Here is a 17,080-nt window from a genome sequence, read left to right on the forward strand (position 1 = left end):
GGCTGATAGACAATGCGGTATATGTATGGTGTTATCACCACCAGTGTTCAATGCCAAACAAAGCTTGTTATCATAGGACAGCACACTACTAATCAGGTGGACATTGTTCCACCTTCCATGGACTGAGCACCTCCCCTCCACTCTCATTATGAAGGTAAGATTCTCCAAAAATACAATTTAAACGCATATACTGTATGCTTATCCTGTTAATAAGTTGATGTGATGAAAAATGCTACACATATGTTGTGTGTGGTATGCACAGTACATTAAACACAACTAAACGGCCTACCTACAGTTACTGAAGCTTGTGGCAAGAGCATTATCACCCATATAAGTTGAGCATACCATAATATGACTTCCGGTGAAAGTTTAGTGAAGGACGATTTTCTCTTTTCGTCATTGGAATGAAAGACTAAGTTCATTTCGATTCCTTGTGATATATAAATGTTGCCTGTTTCGACCGATGTCCCGATTGTCAGGCGTACATAAAAATACCATATGTGTCACTTGCTATCAAGGAAATACCATATGTGTCACTTGCTATCAAGGAAATACCATATGTGTCACTTGCTATCAAGGTTTTGTACTTGTGATGCCTAATACTCAAATACACGCTTTTGTATTGCACAAGAGATATTATGAGTGAAGCCAATGTACATTCAGGGTATTTTCAGCATAAATTGAGGCCATTGCGGCCATGTTGATGATCTATTTTGATACAATACACATTGCGCACATTGGTTGATATGATAAATGTTGCATTCATAGGCTGATTTTTGCATACCAGTGTTGATACCATACATGTTGCATACCTATGCATAACTTAATGTAAGACATGTTGCATACCTGGGTGGATATGCAACATATTGTATACGTTGATATTGATATAATACATATTGCATACCCTCGTTGACATGATAAATATATAACATTTTTGATTAAATGTCATTTTTTATACTTACCTGGTAGAAAGCCAACAATGCCCACGTGAGTGGCGCTTACTCAATTTCTCTCATAACACAGTCTACAAAAAGTAGAGACGCGAGGTCAACATACGGGCGGTAGGTCACCCAGGTCACGAGATGACCTGGACACGTCATTCCCTTACCCAGCGAGGCAGACAACAAAACCCTCAGGAGGGGAGGCTGGGCGGGAACTCCCGACTGTTGGCTTTCTACCAGGTAAGTATAAAAAATGACATTTAATCAAAAATGTTATATTTTTTACATACTTATCAGGTAAGAAAGCCAACAATGCCCAGAATGGCACAGAGGCGGAGGGCTGAGAGCGTGGACGCGAGACCTCGCCCGTGCGTCTCTACGTAAAGAGGAACCAAGAAACCCTGAGGAGAGCGATCCACCGGCATCCGCCTCCGCACTATAGGGCGGGTAGGACACCAACCGCTGTCCGGACATCTCCGATAAGGAGGAGGGATCGGCCGACAACCCCGGAAGGGAAACCCAACACGAGAAAAGACAGCTCAACACTGAAGGAGTGGAGAGAAGCAACAGAAAAGTTTATTTGAGGCAAAAAGGGTGTGTAGCTGAGGTCCCCAGCTTGGCACCATACGAGAGGCGGGGGAGTGTAGGCCACCTAAAGAGGAGCAGCCCCGCGCCGAATTAAAGGGTAAGGATCCCCCGTTCTTTGCTGGGCAAAGACCTGGGGTCCTAGCCTTGAAATGCCCGCCAGATCCTCGTTGGAGAGGGTTCGTAAATAGTGGTTGGCGAACACCAAGCCAGACTTCCAGAAGCAGCCCGCCATGATGTCCGCCACCGCAATGTTGCGGTGATAAGCCATGGTGGCCGAGACGGCCCTGATCTCGTGTGGGTTGGTGCGAGTCGGAAGAGGTCTGTCCTGGCCTTTGTAGGCCTCTATGATGGCCGACCGAAGGTATACCCCAAGAGCTCTCCAATCAATCTCCCTTTTGCTCCTCTGGGAGTGAGGGAGGAAAAGCCTCCGCCGCCCCTGCCTAAGGGAGCGGGTACGGTCGGTATACACTCGGAGAGCCCTGACAGGGCAGAGAGAGAGTGCTCCCTCCTCCGTCGGGTCTACCAACGGCCCTAAGGAAGGGATGTGGAAGGTACGTCCCAGTTCGTCTGCCTGTTGGTTCTTGCAAACGAAGTCGGGGGCGAGGCCCAAGGACGCCGATCCTCCATCCGTGGACTCAAATCTCAGGAGATCCGCCTGAAGAGCGTGAAGCTCCGATATTCGGGCCGCCGAGGCCATGGCCACTAGAAAGGTGGTCTTCACCGTGACGCGGAGGAGGGGAGCCTCTTCCAGAGGCTCATAAAAATCTGACTTGAGGTGGTCAAGGACCACTGCCAGATCCCACTCAGGAGCCCTCGGCTTGCGCCGACCCTCCGCCTGTCGGAAAGACTTGATGAGCTCCCTCAGTACAGAAATGTCCAGTCCCGGCGACCTCTTCCTTATAACGGACATGATGGCCGCCAGATTGGTGTTAATGGAGGAGGCCTTGAGCCCTCGAACGTTGCGCAAGTGAACCAGATAATCAGCTATCTGGGGAAGAGTGGCAGAACCGGCCTCCACGCCGTTGTCTTCACAGAAGGAGGAAAAGGAACCCCACTGGAAGTCGTAGAGCTTCTGCGTGGTTTTCCTCTGTGAGGAAGCCAAGGCCGAGGCTACTCGCTTGGAGTATCCACTGTTCCTGAGCCCCCTTTGAATACAAGCCAAACGTGCAGATTGAATACCTGAGGGTTTTCGTGAACACGGCCGCTTGGCTTGCTTATGAGAAGGTCCCTCCGGTGAGGGATCTGGACGGGATCCTGCAGACAGAGTCTGCGAAGGGGAACGAACCAGGGCCGGGCAGGCCACATGGGAGCCACCAGAAGCAGTCTGATGGACTTGGTGGTCTGAAGCTTGGCCACTACCTGTGCTAGAACCGCTGGGGGAGGGAAGGCATAAGCGTCCATCCCTTCCCATTCTAACGACAGTGCATCGACGGCCCAGGCCGCTGGGTCCGGCACGGGGGATACATAGATCGGGAGCTGGCAGTTCAGCCTGGTGGCAAACAGATCCAACATGGGCCTGCCGAACTGGAGACAGAGGGACTGAAACGTCCGCGGGTTCAGTTGCCACTCTGTCGAAGGAGGCGCGTCCGGCCGGGAGAGAACATCTGCGAGGACGTTCTTGGCTCCTGGAATGTGAACTGCACGGATGCTCAGGCAGAGCCTGTCTACCAGTTCGAACAGGCGGAGGGTCAGGTCTAGGAGAGGAGTGGCTCTGGTGGAGCCTTGACGGTTGATCGTCCAGGCTGCGACTGAGCTGTCCGTGTGGACCAGTAAGGTCTGGTGCCTGAGGGGAACGGACCAATGGAGGATGGCAAGTCGTACGGCGTCCAACTCCAGCACATTGATGTGCCGGTCCTGCTGGGTTGCCGACCAGGTACCTGCCATCTGGTCCGACCCCAAGTGAGCGCCCCATCCTTGGGTGGAGGCGTCCACGAAAAGGTGACTGGTCGGGAGAGGTGTCCTTAGGGGAACTCCTTTGAGGACGTTGTCGTCCACTTGCCACCAGGTGAGGAAGTGTCTGAGGTGAGGTGGGAGACTTATTGGGTGAAGACAGTGGGTCTCCCTGACGTGCTCGTTGAGGAACACCTGAAGCGGTCGGAGCATGAGCCTCCCCCTTATGGTTAGGTCCTGGGCTGACGTCAGGAGGCCCAATATCCGCTGCCACTGCCTGAGGGACAGGGGCTCTGATAGTGCCCGAGTCATCAGGGGCGCTAGCCTGGTCATCCGTTCCTTGGGTACAAAAGCCTTGAAGGCTACTGTATCCAGTATGGCACCTAGGTATTGGAGAGAGGTGGTTGGTACCAGGTCCGACTTCTCCAGGTTCACTAGCCACCCTAGGCGTCGAAGGAGGTGGATGACGAGGTCCCGTTGCGCCTCGAGAATGGAGGGCGAAGGGTTGTGAGCGAACCAATCGTCCAGGTACATAAGGAATTGGACCTGGAGTTCGTGGAGGAACTGGACGATGGGTTGGGTCACACGAGTGAACAGCCATGGGGCAGAGGAGATCCCGAACGGGAGGACATTCCACTGAAAGTGCCTGCCCCCCAGGATGAAACGGAGGTACCTGCGATCCGCCAAGTGAATGGGGATGTGCAGGTACGCATCCTGGAGGTCGAGGGACACCATGTAGTCCGAGGGCTCCAGTAACCGCATGGCTGATGGAACGGTCAAGAGTCGAAAATATGGCGGCTGTTCGAGGTAGGAGGAGTTGAACTCCTTCAAGTCGTGAATCAGCCGCCATTTCCCCGAGTTGCGTTTGGGCCTGACAAAAACGGGGGAATAGAACCCGGGAGTCAGATCCTGGAGGGGGGTTTCCTGAACTGCCCCCTTGGAGACTAGAGACTCCACCTGCTCTAAGGTGAGTTAGAACCTGACCGAGTCCATCGGACGTTCCACCGGAGAGCAGGTTAGAGGGGGCGGAGAGGAGATCGGGATGCGGAAGCCACGCTCCAGGATCCGACACACGAATGGGTCTAGTCCTAGCTGACACCAGTTTGGGACAAAGAGGCTCAAGCGGCCGCCAACGGGTCCGTCGAATGGAGGAATGATAGGTGGCGGAAGGATTGGCGGGCACCAAGAGTCACTTCTTCTTGGACGTCCACTTGCCCTTGTTCCGCTTCCGCGGAGTGCCCTTGCTGGGGGTTTGGAATCCCTGGTTAGCCTGGCTGGGCTGGTTGGACTGGTTCGTGGGTCCTCGGCCACGACCTCCGAACCGAAAGTCCACCTTCCCTGTCCGCTTCCTAGGAGTGGATTGGTCTGCTGGAGGACCTCCCTGACGCTTGCGGGGGGTGGAGCCTGCTGAGGGTCCGCCACCCGTCATGATCCGATTGGTTAGGTCCTGCTGCTGGATCTCATGGCGAGTGCGGAGAGCTTCTGGGATTTCCCCCGCGAACAAGGTGTCTGCCGACACTGAGGCGTGACGGAGGGAGTCCCTAATCTCCGGAGGGAGATTAGTGCGCCCCAGGAAGCCTTCCCGTCTGAGGTTGGTAATGGCAGCTGAAATCCTAGCAGCCGACAGGGTGACTTGTGCCACTCCGCCAGCTACCGCTCCAAATGCCCTATACAGAGGTTCCTCACCCTGTTCCATCCCTGCCTCCTTGGCGAAAGTGGCCATAGCTTGGCAGGCGTGAGCAACATAGTTGCTCAGCCCCACAATGGATCTGGCCTCCTTGTCCAAATGGATAAGGTGATTGTCCGACACCTTGTGGGGTACCCCAGCAGAAGCAACACAAGAGATATCGGGATCCAAGGAGGGAGGATCTAAAGGAATGGGCGAGTTCGCCACTGGAAGCCTGATCCTCTGTTTGTCTGAGAGGAGGAGCTGAGGGGTAAGGCGACCTGGTCCGGCGGTGGCAACAGCCTCCTTCAGTTCCTTAGCGGCTGCTTCAAGGAAGCGGTGCGGAGGGAGGACTTTCCGAGGGGAGAGAACACAGTCTTCAGGGCAGAAAGACTCGCCTCTCGCCCTAGAAGCGGCAGAAGGTTGATCGTCCACCTCCGCCAACACCACACCGGTGTATTCCGCAATTGCCTCCAGTCTAGACGCAGAGTCAGAGACTGGAGGGTTAGGCTCTGGGAGGACAGGGTCGCTGTCATCCCCCACCTCCTCCGGGAGGATAGGAATAAGTGGAGGGTCTCTTGTGTTAATGAACTCCCTAGAGGGGGAGGACCTGGGAGAAGGAGAGCGCCTGGGGGAGTGAACAGGCGTCCGCCTCCGGAGGCGGAGCGGAGAGGAGGGTTCCGCGGAACGAGCCGATGTGGGCGGACCAAGGCGTTGATCAAGGATGGACTCCACTAACCCTTTAACGGAAAGGAGAAGCCTCTCTGAGCGAACCTGCTCCCTGTTACGAGACTTCTTAGCTTTTTTCTCCTTCCTTCTCTTCTTCTCCTTCCTCCCCTCCGGTGATACGGCTACGTCCTCCCTCAGGAGGGGCCGAGAGGGAGAGACGGAACGGGAGCGAGTATCGCTCCCCTCTGGCATAGTCCTGATGGGGTCCGACTCCATTCCTGACTGAGAGTCGAACTCCTCCGCCTCCTCGTGAATAACTAACTCCTCTGATGCGGAGGGAGAAGGAGGGCGGATGGGAGAGTGAGGCACCGATCGTCTAGATGACGCCGAAGACACTGGCGAACCTGCGGAAGGCGCTGCCTTCTTCCGATGAGACTCCCTCTCGCTCTTCCTAAGTACTGCCAGGTACTGACGAAAGTCCCGCTCAGAGAGGACCTCACACTCTGCGCAAGTGTTATCCGCAGCGCAGGGACTCTTGCAAAGCCTACACAATGTGTGAGGATCCCACTTAGCCGACTTCCTAGTGCCGCACTGAGTGCAGAAGGAGGCGAATACCATGGTGGAACGCACGACAGGGAACGCTGCCGAGGGGTGACGGCAGAGTAAACTCCTATCCGAGGAGGATAGGCACGTCACAAGCGAAAGGTCCGACCAGGCGGAAGGTTCGCCTGTCCTCCGCCTCTCCGTCAAGGCGAAAGGTCCGCCAATGCTCCTCTACACCACACAGGGGTTGAGGGGAACGACAGAAGAATCTCCTAGCGAAGGGTCCGCCTAGGCGGAGGGTCCGCCTGACCTCCGCTACTGCGCACAAAGGCGTAGGTGAGCGATAGTTAAGGAACCCCTAACGAAAGGTCCGCTCGGGCGAAGGGTTCGCCTATCCGCCAATCCGCCTATCCGCCAGCGAGTAACGCGGAAGCCCGACAAGGGTCCGAGTGCACGAGCCACACAAGCGTGAACCGAGACACAATCGGGACACCCGTGAAGCACGTGCAAGTGGGACGACGGCCGACGACCCACAAACTGCTGGCAAGAAAGAAAAAATCAGCTAGTCGCAGATAACGAAAAACACCTAAAAGCGACTAGAATGATGGTAGTAGAGAGAGAGAGAGAGAGAGAGAGAAATATAGAAAAATGCAATAAACAAAGCACACACTTAACTAGAATCCAGTAGAGCGGCCAAGCAATACGTCTTGACTCGCTCGTCTCTAGTAAGGGAATGACGTGTCCAGGTCATCTCGTGACCTGGGTGACCTACCGCCCGTATGTTGACCTCGCGTCTCTACTTTTTGTAGACTGTGTTATGAGAGAAATTGAGTAAGCGCCACTCACGTGGGCATTGTTGGCTTTCTTACCTGATAAGTATGTAAAAAATATAATATATACCCGGTTTGGGATAATGCATATTGCATACATATGTCGATATATATTTTGAATACCTAATTTGATATAATACATGTTGCATACCTATGTACCCATAATGCATATGGCATACCTATGTTAATGGAATACATATAGCATACCTATGTAGTTTGGTCTAGTAAACATATTTTGATATAATACATGCTGAGTAGCTATTCTGACATATTACACATGACAGATATGACACATATGACGCATGTTGATATAAAAAAGATCGTACATATCGGTTGGTATAACATTTCGCATAATTATAACAATCAAACATATACTGATTACACATGGCATAGCTATGGCGATATGATACACATGGTATACGTATGTTCACTTCATACACATGGCATACCAGTGCTTATATAATACACATAGCATGCCTATGTTGACATAATACACATGGCATGGCTATGTTGACATAATACACATGGCATGCCTATCTTGATATAATACACATAGCATGCCTATGTTGACATAATACACATGGCATGCCTATGTTGACTTAATACACATAGCATACCTATGTTGACATAATACACACGGCATGCCTATGTTGACATAATACACATAGCATGCCTATGTTGACATAATACACATAGCATACCTATGTTGACTTAATACACATAGCATGCCTATGTTGACATAATACACATAGCATGCCTATGTTGACATAATACACATAGCATGCCTATGTTGACATAATACACATGGCATGCCTATGTTGACTTAATACACATAGCATGCCTATGTTGACATAATACACACGGCATGCCTATGTTGACATAATACACATAGCATGCCTATGTTGACATAATACACATAGCATGCCTATGTTGACTTAATACACATAGCATGCCTATGTTGACTTAATACACATAGCATGCCTATGTTGACTTAATACACATAGCATGCCTATGTTGACATAATACACACGGCATGCCTATGTTGACATAATACACATAGCATGCCTATGTTGACTTAATACACATAGCATGCCTATGTTGACTTAATACACATAGCATGCCTATGTTGACATAATACACATAGCATGCCTATGTTGACATAATACACATGGCATGCCTATGTTGACTTAATACACATAGCATGCCTATGTTGACATAATACACACGGCATGCCTATGTTGACTTAATACACATAGCATGCCTATGTTGACATAATACACATAGCATGCCTATGTTGACATAATACACATAGCATGCCTATGTTGACATAATACACACAGCATGCCTATGTTGACTTAATACACACGGCATGCCTATGTTGACATAATACACATGGCATGCCTATGTTGACATAATACACATAGCATGCCTATGTTGACATAATACACATAGCATACCTATGTTGACTTAATACACAAGGCATACCTATGTTGACAAAATACACATAGCATGCCTATGTTGACATAATACACATAGCATGCCTATGTTGACATAATACACATAGCATGCTTATGTTGACATAATACACATAGCATACCTATGTATACATAATACACATGGCATGCCTATGTTGACAAAATACACATGGCATGCCTATGCTGACATAATACACATAGCATGCCTATCTTGATATAATACACATGGCATACCTTTGTTATTGGAACCACATAAAAAGGATAATTAAATGTATCTCTTGCTATCAAAGATTTGTATTTACAATGTATAATAATGACATATTACAATAGAGATATGTCATCTGATCTACCTTGCTCGTTATCAGCCTAAATTGCAAACCTTTGCATGTACATTATATCGTTCATATCACTATTAATATATCTCGAATACATATATTGATATTATTCACACTGAATACCCATGTTGATGTCGTACACATTGCACACCCTTTGCTGACATGATAACATAAAACACTCAATATATGTTACATATATACATATGGTTACATAAAAGATGAATTTCTCCACAAACTTGGGGGAACCAGCTACAAACCCGTAGCACATAAACTGTTCGGGGATCATGTATCAAATCGATGAAAACCATGAACAAATATCGTGCATGTGAACGGTTGCCTTTTGGTGTAATGCTTTGTTAAGTTCACATGAGTTTTAGCATCTACTGGACTCACCACAATACTCTTTTCAACGTTATACACTGGTTTTGCAATGCGTAATACATATTGCATGCCGTGTGCATATCAAGCATGATGCGTTCCTATTGTGTCTTATTACATGTGTTTACCAAAGTTGATAGAATTTTTGTTTATGTTTTGCCCCACGACTCGCATTTCTTGGACTCTTGCGTTGTTTCAGGCTGTGATCTCAATACTGGTGATGATCATTGCTCATGCGCATAGCACCCCTATGTGCTCAACAGATCCATCAGCCACAGTTGGACCAAATGGTGAGTCCTTGAGTCAGTGAGACTGCTAGTTTTCGAATCAGTCACAAGGTTCAGAGGTACATGAAGAGGTACAAAACATTTCAATATTCGTAAGAAAATATACGTTAAAAACTGAGTTCTGTTTCATTATGTCGACTTACGACGAACAGTGTTAATAGGAGGTGTTCACGTGAGCCCTATGTGAACGTATCAAGGTATAACTGTACTACTTTTCAAAATGACGAGACTCCTCTCACACTTCCGAACACTTTAAAATTTAGTAGTTACACTCATTACTTGAGAGGACGATATGGTTCACTGAGAACAGCGATACGAAGGAGGTCCTGATGGGTATGTTTCTCTAGTCAGCACCACACCTGTGGTGTCTCCAACTGGTAAATGTCTAAAACCAAAATTTTTTGGATTTCCTCATCAATTTAACAAACGCGGTGGGATATAAATGGAATGGTTTTCAAGGCGGTGTCAAATACATTTCACTCACTCACCTTCTCACTCCAGATCCAAGGCTTCCGAAAGTGATGCCCCCTGAATACCAAGTACATATTGAAGGGGCCATTATTAACAAGTTCCAGACAGTAGTCGCAGATGAATACGTCTCCACTTCGGAGGGTGTTTCTTTAATGACGATCACGCAGGACGACAACGAGGAAACCATTATCCTCAACACCAACACAAACGAGAGCTACCACATCATAAGTGAGTCACGTCTTATTCAGTTGGTGCCAGCTACTGTCAACGTCAAATGAAGTTTCAGAGTTGTCTGGCTGTCTGGCTGTCTGTCTGTGAACGTGGAAGCTGTCAAGCCGGCAAGTTGTCAATATCGGCATAAAATCTCAGTCCCATCCATTTCTTACACTTACATCACCAGCTCTACAATCCGGCACATTGTCCAAATTTCTTGTCCTAATGAGTGCCGGTTTATACAGTTTCCACCGTATTACTTTTGCAAAGAGGAGCAATAATTTAACACCAAATAATTTAGAAAATGACGCCTTAAGAACCCCGTTACATTTATACTGGCAGATGGTGAGTGCACGGTGTACAACCAGTCGATGGACCCAAACGACGTCTTTTTAGGGGGTCGGTCAGGGAAGTCCGCCATTCCTCATGGTTATTCGACCGGATCTGTCCTCCGGTTCGCACAGAGATATGGAGAGGTAGGTTTGACTGTGTTCTGCTCCCATTTCTGAAACTGTCCCCAGTGCCAAGCCATTGCATGCATCAAACCAGTAATATTTATCATACATATTCAGTTCCGGGTGGTAAATTCAAACACCAAATCGTGAATTGAGACCTTCTTGGCGGTGAGTCCTCTTAAATATTGTGCCAGAACTGTCGAAAAACAAACAATATGATCAATTAATTTTCCTCGGCATTCAAAGTTTGTTCTTCTGCAAAATCGACCTTTGTTTTCGTTTATTATAAATTACCTTTATTAGTCAGGAATGTGGACTTTATTTTGCCAAGAAACATTATTCTGAATTTCAGACGTATTTGATGATTTGATGTTTATTTGATGATGAACATGGTTGTCCTAAAATATTGTTTAAAAGAGTAAGTGAGCATGTATCCTCACTTTGTTTTAGTATGTGATACTCAAACCCATTCATATGCGTGAAAATCCTGGTTAGATTTGGTGTTCTAACCATTGCTAGTTGTGAAAATGGGACTAACGGGATCGGGTTGTCAGGCTCGAGAATTTCATTGACACGTGTCATTGTATCTCAACTGCGTAGGTTCATGCTCATGATATTGATCACTGGGTCGTCTGGTTCAGACACGAATATTTTGATAGCCGCGGTGAAGCTTAAAACAAACAAACCATTCGGCGTTAAAGATGGACACACTAACCCAGACCTGAAAAGCAGTGACGGTAACTGTGGTTCTCTTGGACGATACAATTTGTGGCGCAGAGTGTACTCCCTTAGTTGCGTAAGGATAATGGAAATGGATAACTTACTATCACCAGTACCCATATGTTGGCATTTTACCAAACTGGTAAACGCAGTTCGGGTAATAAACTCACGCTTTCAGGTATACAAAGGTCAGACCACTGTCCGGGGTATTCAATGTGACCACTGGCAGTCCTGCATGTACTGGGGCTACCTCGGTGTCAACTTCACCCTCGACTACTACTTCACTGGTAAGTCCATCCAGAAGACAGCAGAGTTTGTATCCCTTCAATCAAATTGCCCGAGATAGCAAACAAGCACGGCCTTGACACCATGTTGTAACGTCTTTATGTTGATTGATTCCAGTTCAGAACTGGACAACAGCGGACGGTTCTCCTCAGATCCCGGTCAGGGCTGAAATCGTCGGCTACCAGAACCTACTGGGCCCCGGACCAGGATCGAGCTTCCATCACATCTATGACTATACTGGCTACAGGAGCGAGATCCAAGACGAGTCTAAGTTAGAGGTGTGTATTGTGTTTAAAGCTTACAATTTAGAAATATCAAACCTTGAAAATTACTATGGTCTTTGATCGATGATTTGTCTTGTCACGTCAAAGGCTCGAGATCGATGCCGGCTCCACACTCGTGATCAGGTTTCAAAATCTTTTAGTTAATTTGTTTTGCTTATACTGCTAGCGCCCCAAATGTTTCATCTGTGGAAATGTTGAACCTTTCAGTAATAAAGACAGTTCGTCACATCCGAGTTTCACAAACAGTATCAAAACAGTATCCAAACCCCTGGAAAAGCTGAATATTTGTTCAAGTAAATCAGAACTTACATATTTTTCAGTCGACATCGATATTTTTGTGTTCTTGGCACCTACTGAAATCTAATGCGTATATGAAATGGATATGAACTAGATGCATTTTCGATTTCAGGTTATCTATTTTTTTTTTATCTCAAATTCCCCGAAACCGTTCATTACCATAGCGTCTTTTCAATTTCAATCTGATATTCCAAGGACATTGCAATGCAGAGATTTTGAAAGGTTACAGAGATGTTGAGAAGTTATAGAGATGTTGAGGTTACAGAGATGTTGAGAAGTTAAAGAGATGTCGGGGAAGTTACAGAGATTTCAAAAAAGTTACAGAAATGCTGAGAAGGTTGCACAGATGTTTGGAAGGTTACACAGATGTTGAAAGGTTACACTGATGTTGAGAAGTTACAGAGATTTTGAGAAGTTAGAGATGTTGAGAAGTTACAGATATGTTGAATGTTACAGAGATCTAGATAACGCTACACAAATGCTGAGAAGTTGAATTCAAAAACTGATCTACAACAGCGAATCCTTCTTAGTTAAAACTCATCATCTCCATACGTGCTATATGTAACGTTACACCGAAATATCCTCGGAATATCTCATTCAGTGGAATATGGATGAATGGAACTACCTGTACAATTCATGATGGATTAGATATGGCGATGGATGTGAGACTGCTGTTCTGCTCTGTTGCAGACACCCAATGGAGTTGCATGCAAGGGACGTAAGGAGACCCGCGAGATGCCCCAATTACAGGCTCAGTATCAATACAGGGAGGAGATAGCAGACCTTATGCTTAACACGGTCTCGGAAATAGACGCAAGTATTTCAATACCATTTCCGCAATGATAATATGGTCACATTCATAACACTGAACTCCTCACCGCTGGGACATTCTCTAAGTCAATAGATCATACCGGGTACCCATTTTCTGCCGGTTGATCAGAGGAAATTTTAGATAATCGGTGTAATGCATATTATAATCTCTCAGCACATGATTTCCTGATTTACTCGACATTTCAAAAGGCAGAACATACCTTCAGCTAATGTTAACATCGTAGGCATGTTTGTCGTTGTGAAAATATTCGTAAGAAATTATTTGGTACTGTTACTGAAAGGCATGTTAGGCAGTGAAAAATACAGTTTCTCTTGTCAGTCTCACCACCTTTAATCCATAGTTGTACCTGTAGCGTACATTCACGTGTGGAAAACTAGAGAAAGCGAATCTGGAAGAAAATATTCAGATTCGGCATTCGAATCCCCAATCCCGAATCCGTTTCTAATTTCATGTTGCTAAAACCTAGCGGGATTGAATGGAATTATCTTAAATATCTCATTTTTCCTCCTAGCTGGATTGAATGGAATTATCTTAAATATCTAATCTTGCCTCCTCGCGGGATTGAAAGGAGTTATCTTAAATATCCCATTTTTCCTCCTAGCGGGATTGAATGGAATTATCTTAAATATCACATCTTGCCTGCTAGCGGGATTGAATGGAATTATTTTGAATATCTAATCTTGCCTCCTCGCGGGATTGAATGGAATTATCTTAAATATCTCATTTTTCCTCCTAGCTGGATTGAATGGAATTATCTTAAATATCTCATTTTTCCTCCTAGCTGGATTGAATGGAATTATCTTAAATATCTCATTTTTCCTCCTAGCTGGATTGAATGGAATTATCTTAAATATCTCATTTTTCCTCCTAGCTGGATTGAATGGAATTATCGTAAATATCTCATTTTTCCTCCTCGCGGGATTGATTGGAATTATTTTGAATATCTAATCTTGCCTCCTCGCGGGATTGAATGGAATTATCTTAAATATCTCATTTTTCCTCCTAGCTGGATTGAATGGAATTATCTTAAATATCTCATTTTTCCTCCTAGCGGGATTGAATGGAATTATCTTTAATATCTTATCTTGCCTCTTAGAAGGATTGAATGGAATTATCTTAAATATTTAATCTTGCCTCCTTGCGGGATTGAATGGAATTATCTTAAATATCTAATCTTGCGTCCTAGCGGGATTGAATGTAATTATCTTAAATATCTAATCTTGCCTCCTAGCGGGATTGAATGGAATTATCTTAAATATCTAATCTTGCCTCCTCGCGGGATTGAATGGAATTATCTTAAATATCTAATCTTGCCTCCTAGCGGGATTGAATGGAATTATCTTAAATATCACATCTTGCCTCCTAGCGGGATTGAATGGAATTATCTTAAATATCACATCTTGCCTGCTAGCGGGATTGAATGGAATTATCGTAAATATCTAATCTTGCCTCCTAGCGGGATTGAATGGAATTATCTTATTATCTTATGGAATTATACGGATTGAATGGAATTATCTTAAACATCACATCTTGCCTGCTAGCGGGATTGAATGGAATTATCTTAAATATCTTATCATGCCTCAGGTATATTACGACTACAACTATCAGCTGGTCCGGTTCGACCAACGTCCCGGTAGAACGTTCCCCTACTACAGCACCGATGCCAACATGGAAATCCATGACTACAATACGGGTAGGACAAAATCTGGGTTTTTTGCAATACATGTGGGTAGGTAGATAGGTAGGTAATATGTGGTGGCTGATAAGGTCCAATGCTTTCTATGCCTTATAATTAGAACGCGAGAAAGCGATATCACGATATCACGAGACGAGAGGGGAAAAACACGAGCTGAGAAAGTGATAGAAGGATACGAAAAAGCGATATTCTGGACCTCATGCACGATTATCGATCTCTATGACCTGTATTGACAGCCAGCCTTTATGTCATAGTCATAGGGATTCCCCGGGGGATAACTGGAATAGCTGGGTACATCCATTTTATTCATACGTGGTTGCAACACAGAGTAGGATAAATAAAAGTGTGAAGCATAGTATTTATCCTCTCTGGATAAATCTTTCTTCCTCTCTTAATTCGCCCCTGCTCTCCTTTAGATACGTGTCCCTCCTCCTCTCTCCTCCTCTCTGTATTCGTTCCTCCTCTGCTCTCTGGACACCCCTCATCTTCTCTGGATATGCCCCACCTCTTCTCTGGATACGTCCCTCCTCCTATCTGAATACGTTTCTCCTCCTCTCTGAATACGTCCCTTCTCCTCTCTGGCTACGCCCGTCCTCCGCTAAGGATATCTCCGACCCCCTCTCTGGATACCTCCCTCTTCCTCTTTGAATATGTTCCTCCGCCTGTGTGAATACATCCCCTCTCCTCCTTGGATACGTCCCCTCTCTCTCCCCTCTCTGGACACGTCCCTCCTCCTCTCCTGATACTGCCGCTAATCTGGATTCATCTCCACCAGGTGTGGCGTACGTCCTGGACTGGTCTCACTTCAACTGCAGCATCGTGCCCATTGAGAACAGCACCTGGGACTCCTCACGTAACGCTTCCTCGGCCGCGATCCATCTCAGAAAGCCAGAACATCTGTTTTATCTTGATTCATCATATGCCTATTCAGGACAGGTATGTGCACACAGGCCACATAATTCAGCAATGACGTTTTGTAATTAAATTACGTTAACTGAGTTGAATGGAAGTGTAAAAGAATAATGCCATGTCAAGGACGATTCTGACTTTATTTACGATTTCCAAATCCTAATTCAGAAGTCGAGGTAAACGACGTGTAATCATTGTCTTAAGAATGAACACTCGGATTTAAGCGCTCCGTCGGTGGTAACGTCATTTCGTCGTTTCGAACGTCAGTTTCGCGGTCATGTCACCAAACTGACCAGGAATAAGGCTATAAGAATGAGCGATGATATCACAAGGAATAATGTCAAGAGACGTAGTGTTGATAATGACATGCGAACAAGTGTTGATATCACTAGAAATGATGCCTCGGACTAGACCTTAATCAATCACATATTTGTTTCTGATATACTGAACGAACAAAACAACTTGATATAGAAACCTTTATAGGTCAGGTAGCGAGGCATCTGCACCCACCCTTCACCCAGAATCCTGCGACGGATGGAACAATGCCTCCTGACATTTATCGACACTATAATCCAGCTCGCAGTTCCGTTGAAATGATGGTTTCCCCTGTCGTGATATTGCTGGAATATTTTTGAAACTGAACTCGTTCGTTCAAACCAGTGAAATGGTAAACAGGACCAGCATATCCGCATGGAGATAACAACGCTTGATATGCTGTTCAAACATATACAAACTATAACGGACAGCAAAAGAAACGCAACTCTGGCTTTTTGTCACTTCTTAAATACAAGACATGAATATACATGAATGTTTATTTTTATTAGATTTCATTTTTTTCAAGATCTGTGTTTCTTTTGCTGTTCAGTAAGTGGGTTATACACTATTCGTCTTCTGTCACAGAGGACTGCCAGGGGCATCGACTGTGATGTCTACACCGCCATCAGGACAGATTTTCCACTGAGAATGGGAACTAATGTATCCTTTGAAATCTACTTCATGAGCGTAAGTTGGTTAAATGTATCCCTTGTAGCAAACAACCCCTTACTGATTTTGATTATCTGTGGTTATATTTAATCATTTCTATTAAGCCTTATTCTGCAATGGTTTGTAATATTTAGCTGTGTGTTTTGACTTAAATTAAATTGTTTCCAAACTAGAAATTCATTTGACACTTTTGTGGAAAAGTAGTACATTTGTGACCAACAAACCAAATGTAATGTTTTTAACTGAAGGAGTGAGTAAGTGAGTTAAGTGTTACACCTCTGTTAGCAATATTCCAGCAATAGCAAGGCGAGGGACACCAGAAATTGGTTTTA

General features: G+C 45.8%; 1 protein-coding gene across 1 annotated transcript in view; it reads left to right on the forward strand.

Moving 5' to 3' along the window:
* Positions 1-17,080, forward strand: part of LOC137290412 (uncharacterized) — a 28,627-nt gene continuing 11,547 nt past the window's right edge. The window contains exons 1-10 of the mRNA XM_067821334.1: positions 1-154; positions 9,515-9,605; positions 10,104-10,301; positions 10,629-10,762; positions 11,640-11,748; positions 11,864-12,024; positions 13,018-13,140; positions 14,744-14,852; positions 15,631-15,791; positions 16,665-16,766. Coding sequence (XP_067677435.1) covers positions 149-154; positions 9,515-9,605; positions 10,104-10,301; positions 10,629-10,762; positions 11,640-11,748; positions 11,864-12,024; positions 13,018-13,140; positions 14,744-14,852; positions 15,631-15,791; positions 16,665-16,766 — 1,194 coding nt within the window. The 5' untranslated portion in view covers positions 1-148. The remainder of the gene's footprint in view (positions 155-9,514; positions 9,606-10,103; positions 10,302-10,628; positions 10,763-11,639; positions 11,749-11,863; positions 12,025-13,017; positions 13,141-14,743; positions 14,853-15,630; positions 15,792-16,664; positions 16,767-17,080) is intronic.

The sequence above is a fragment of the Haliotis asinina genome, chromosome 7, assembly GCF_037392515.1.
Source record: "Haliotis asinina isolate JCU_RB_2024 chromosome 7, JCU_Hal_asi_v2, whole genome shotgun sequence".
Taxonomy (NCBI): Eukaryota; Metazoa; Mollusca; class Gastropoda; order Lepetellida; family Haliotidae; genus Haliotis; species Haliotis asinina.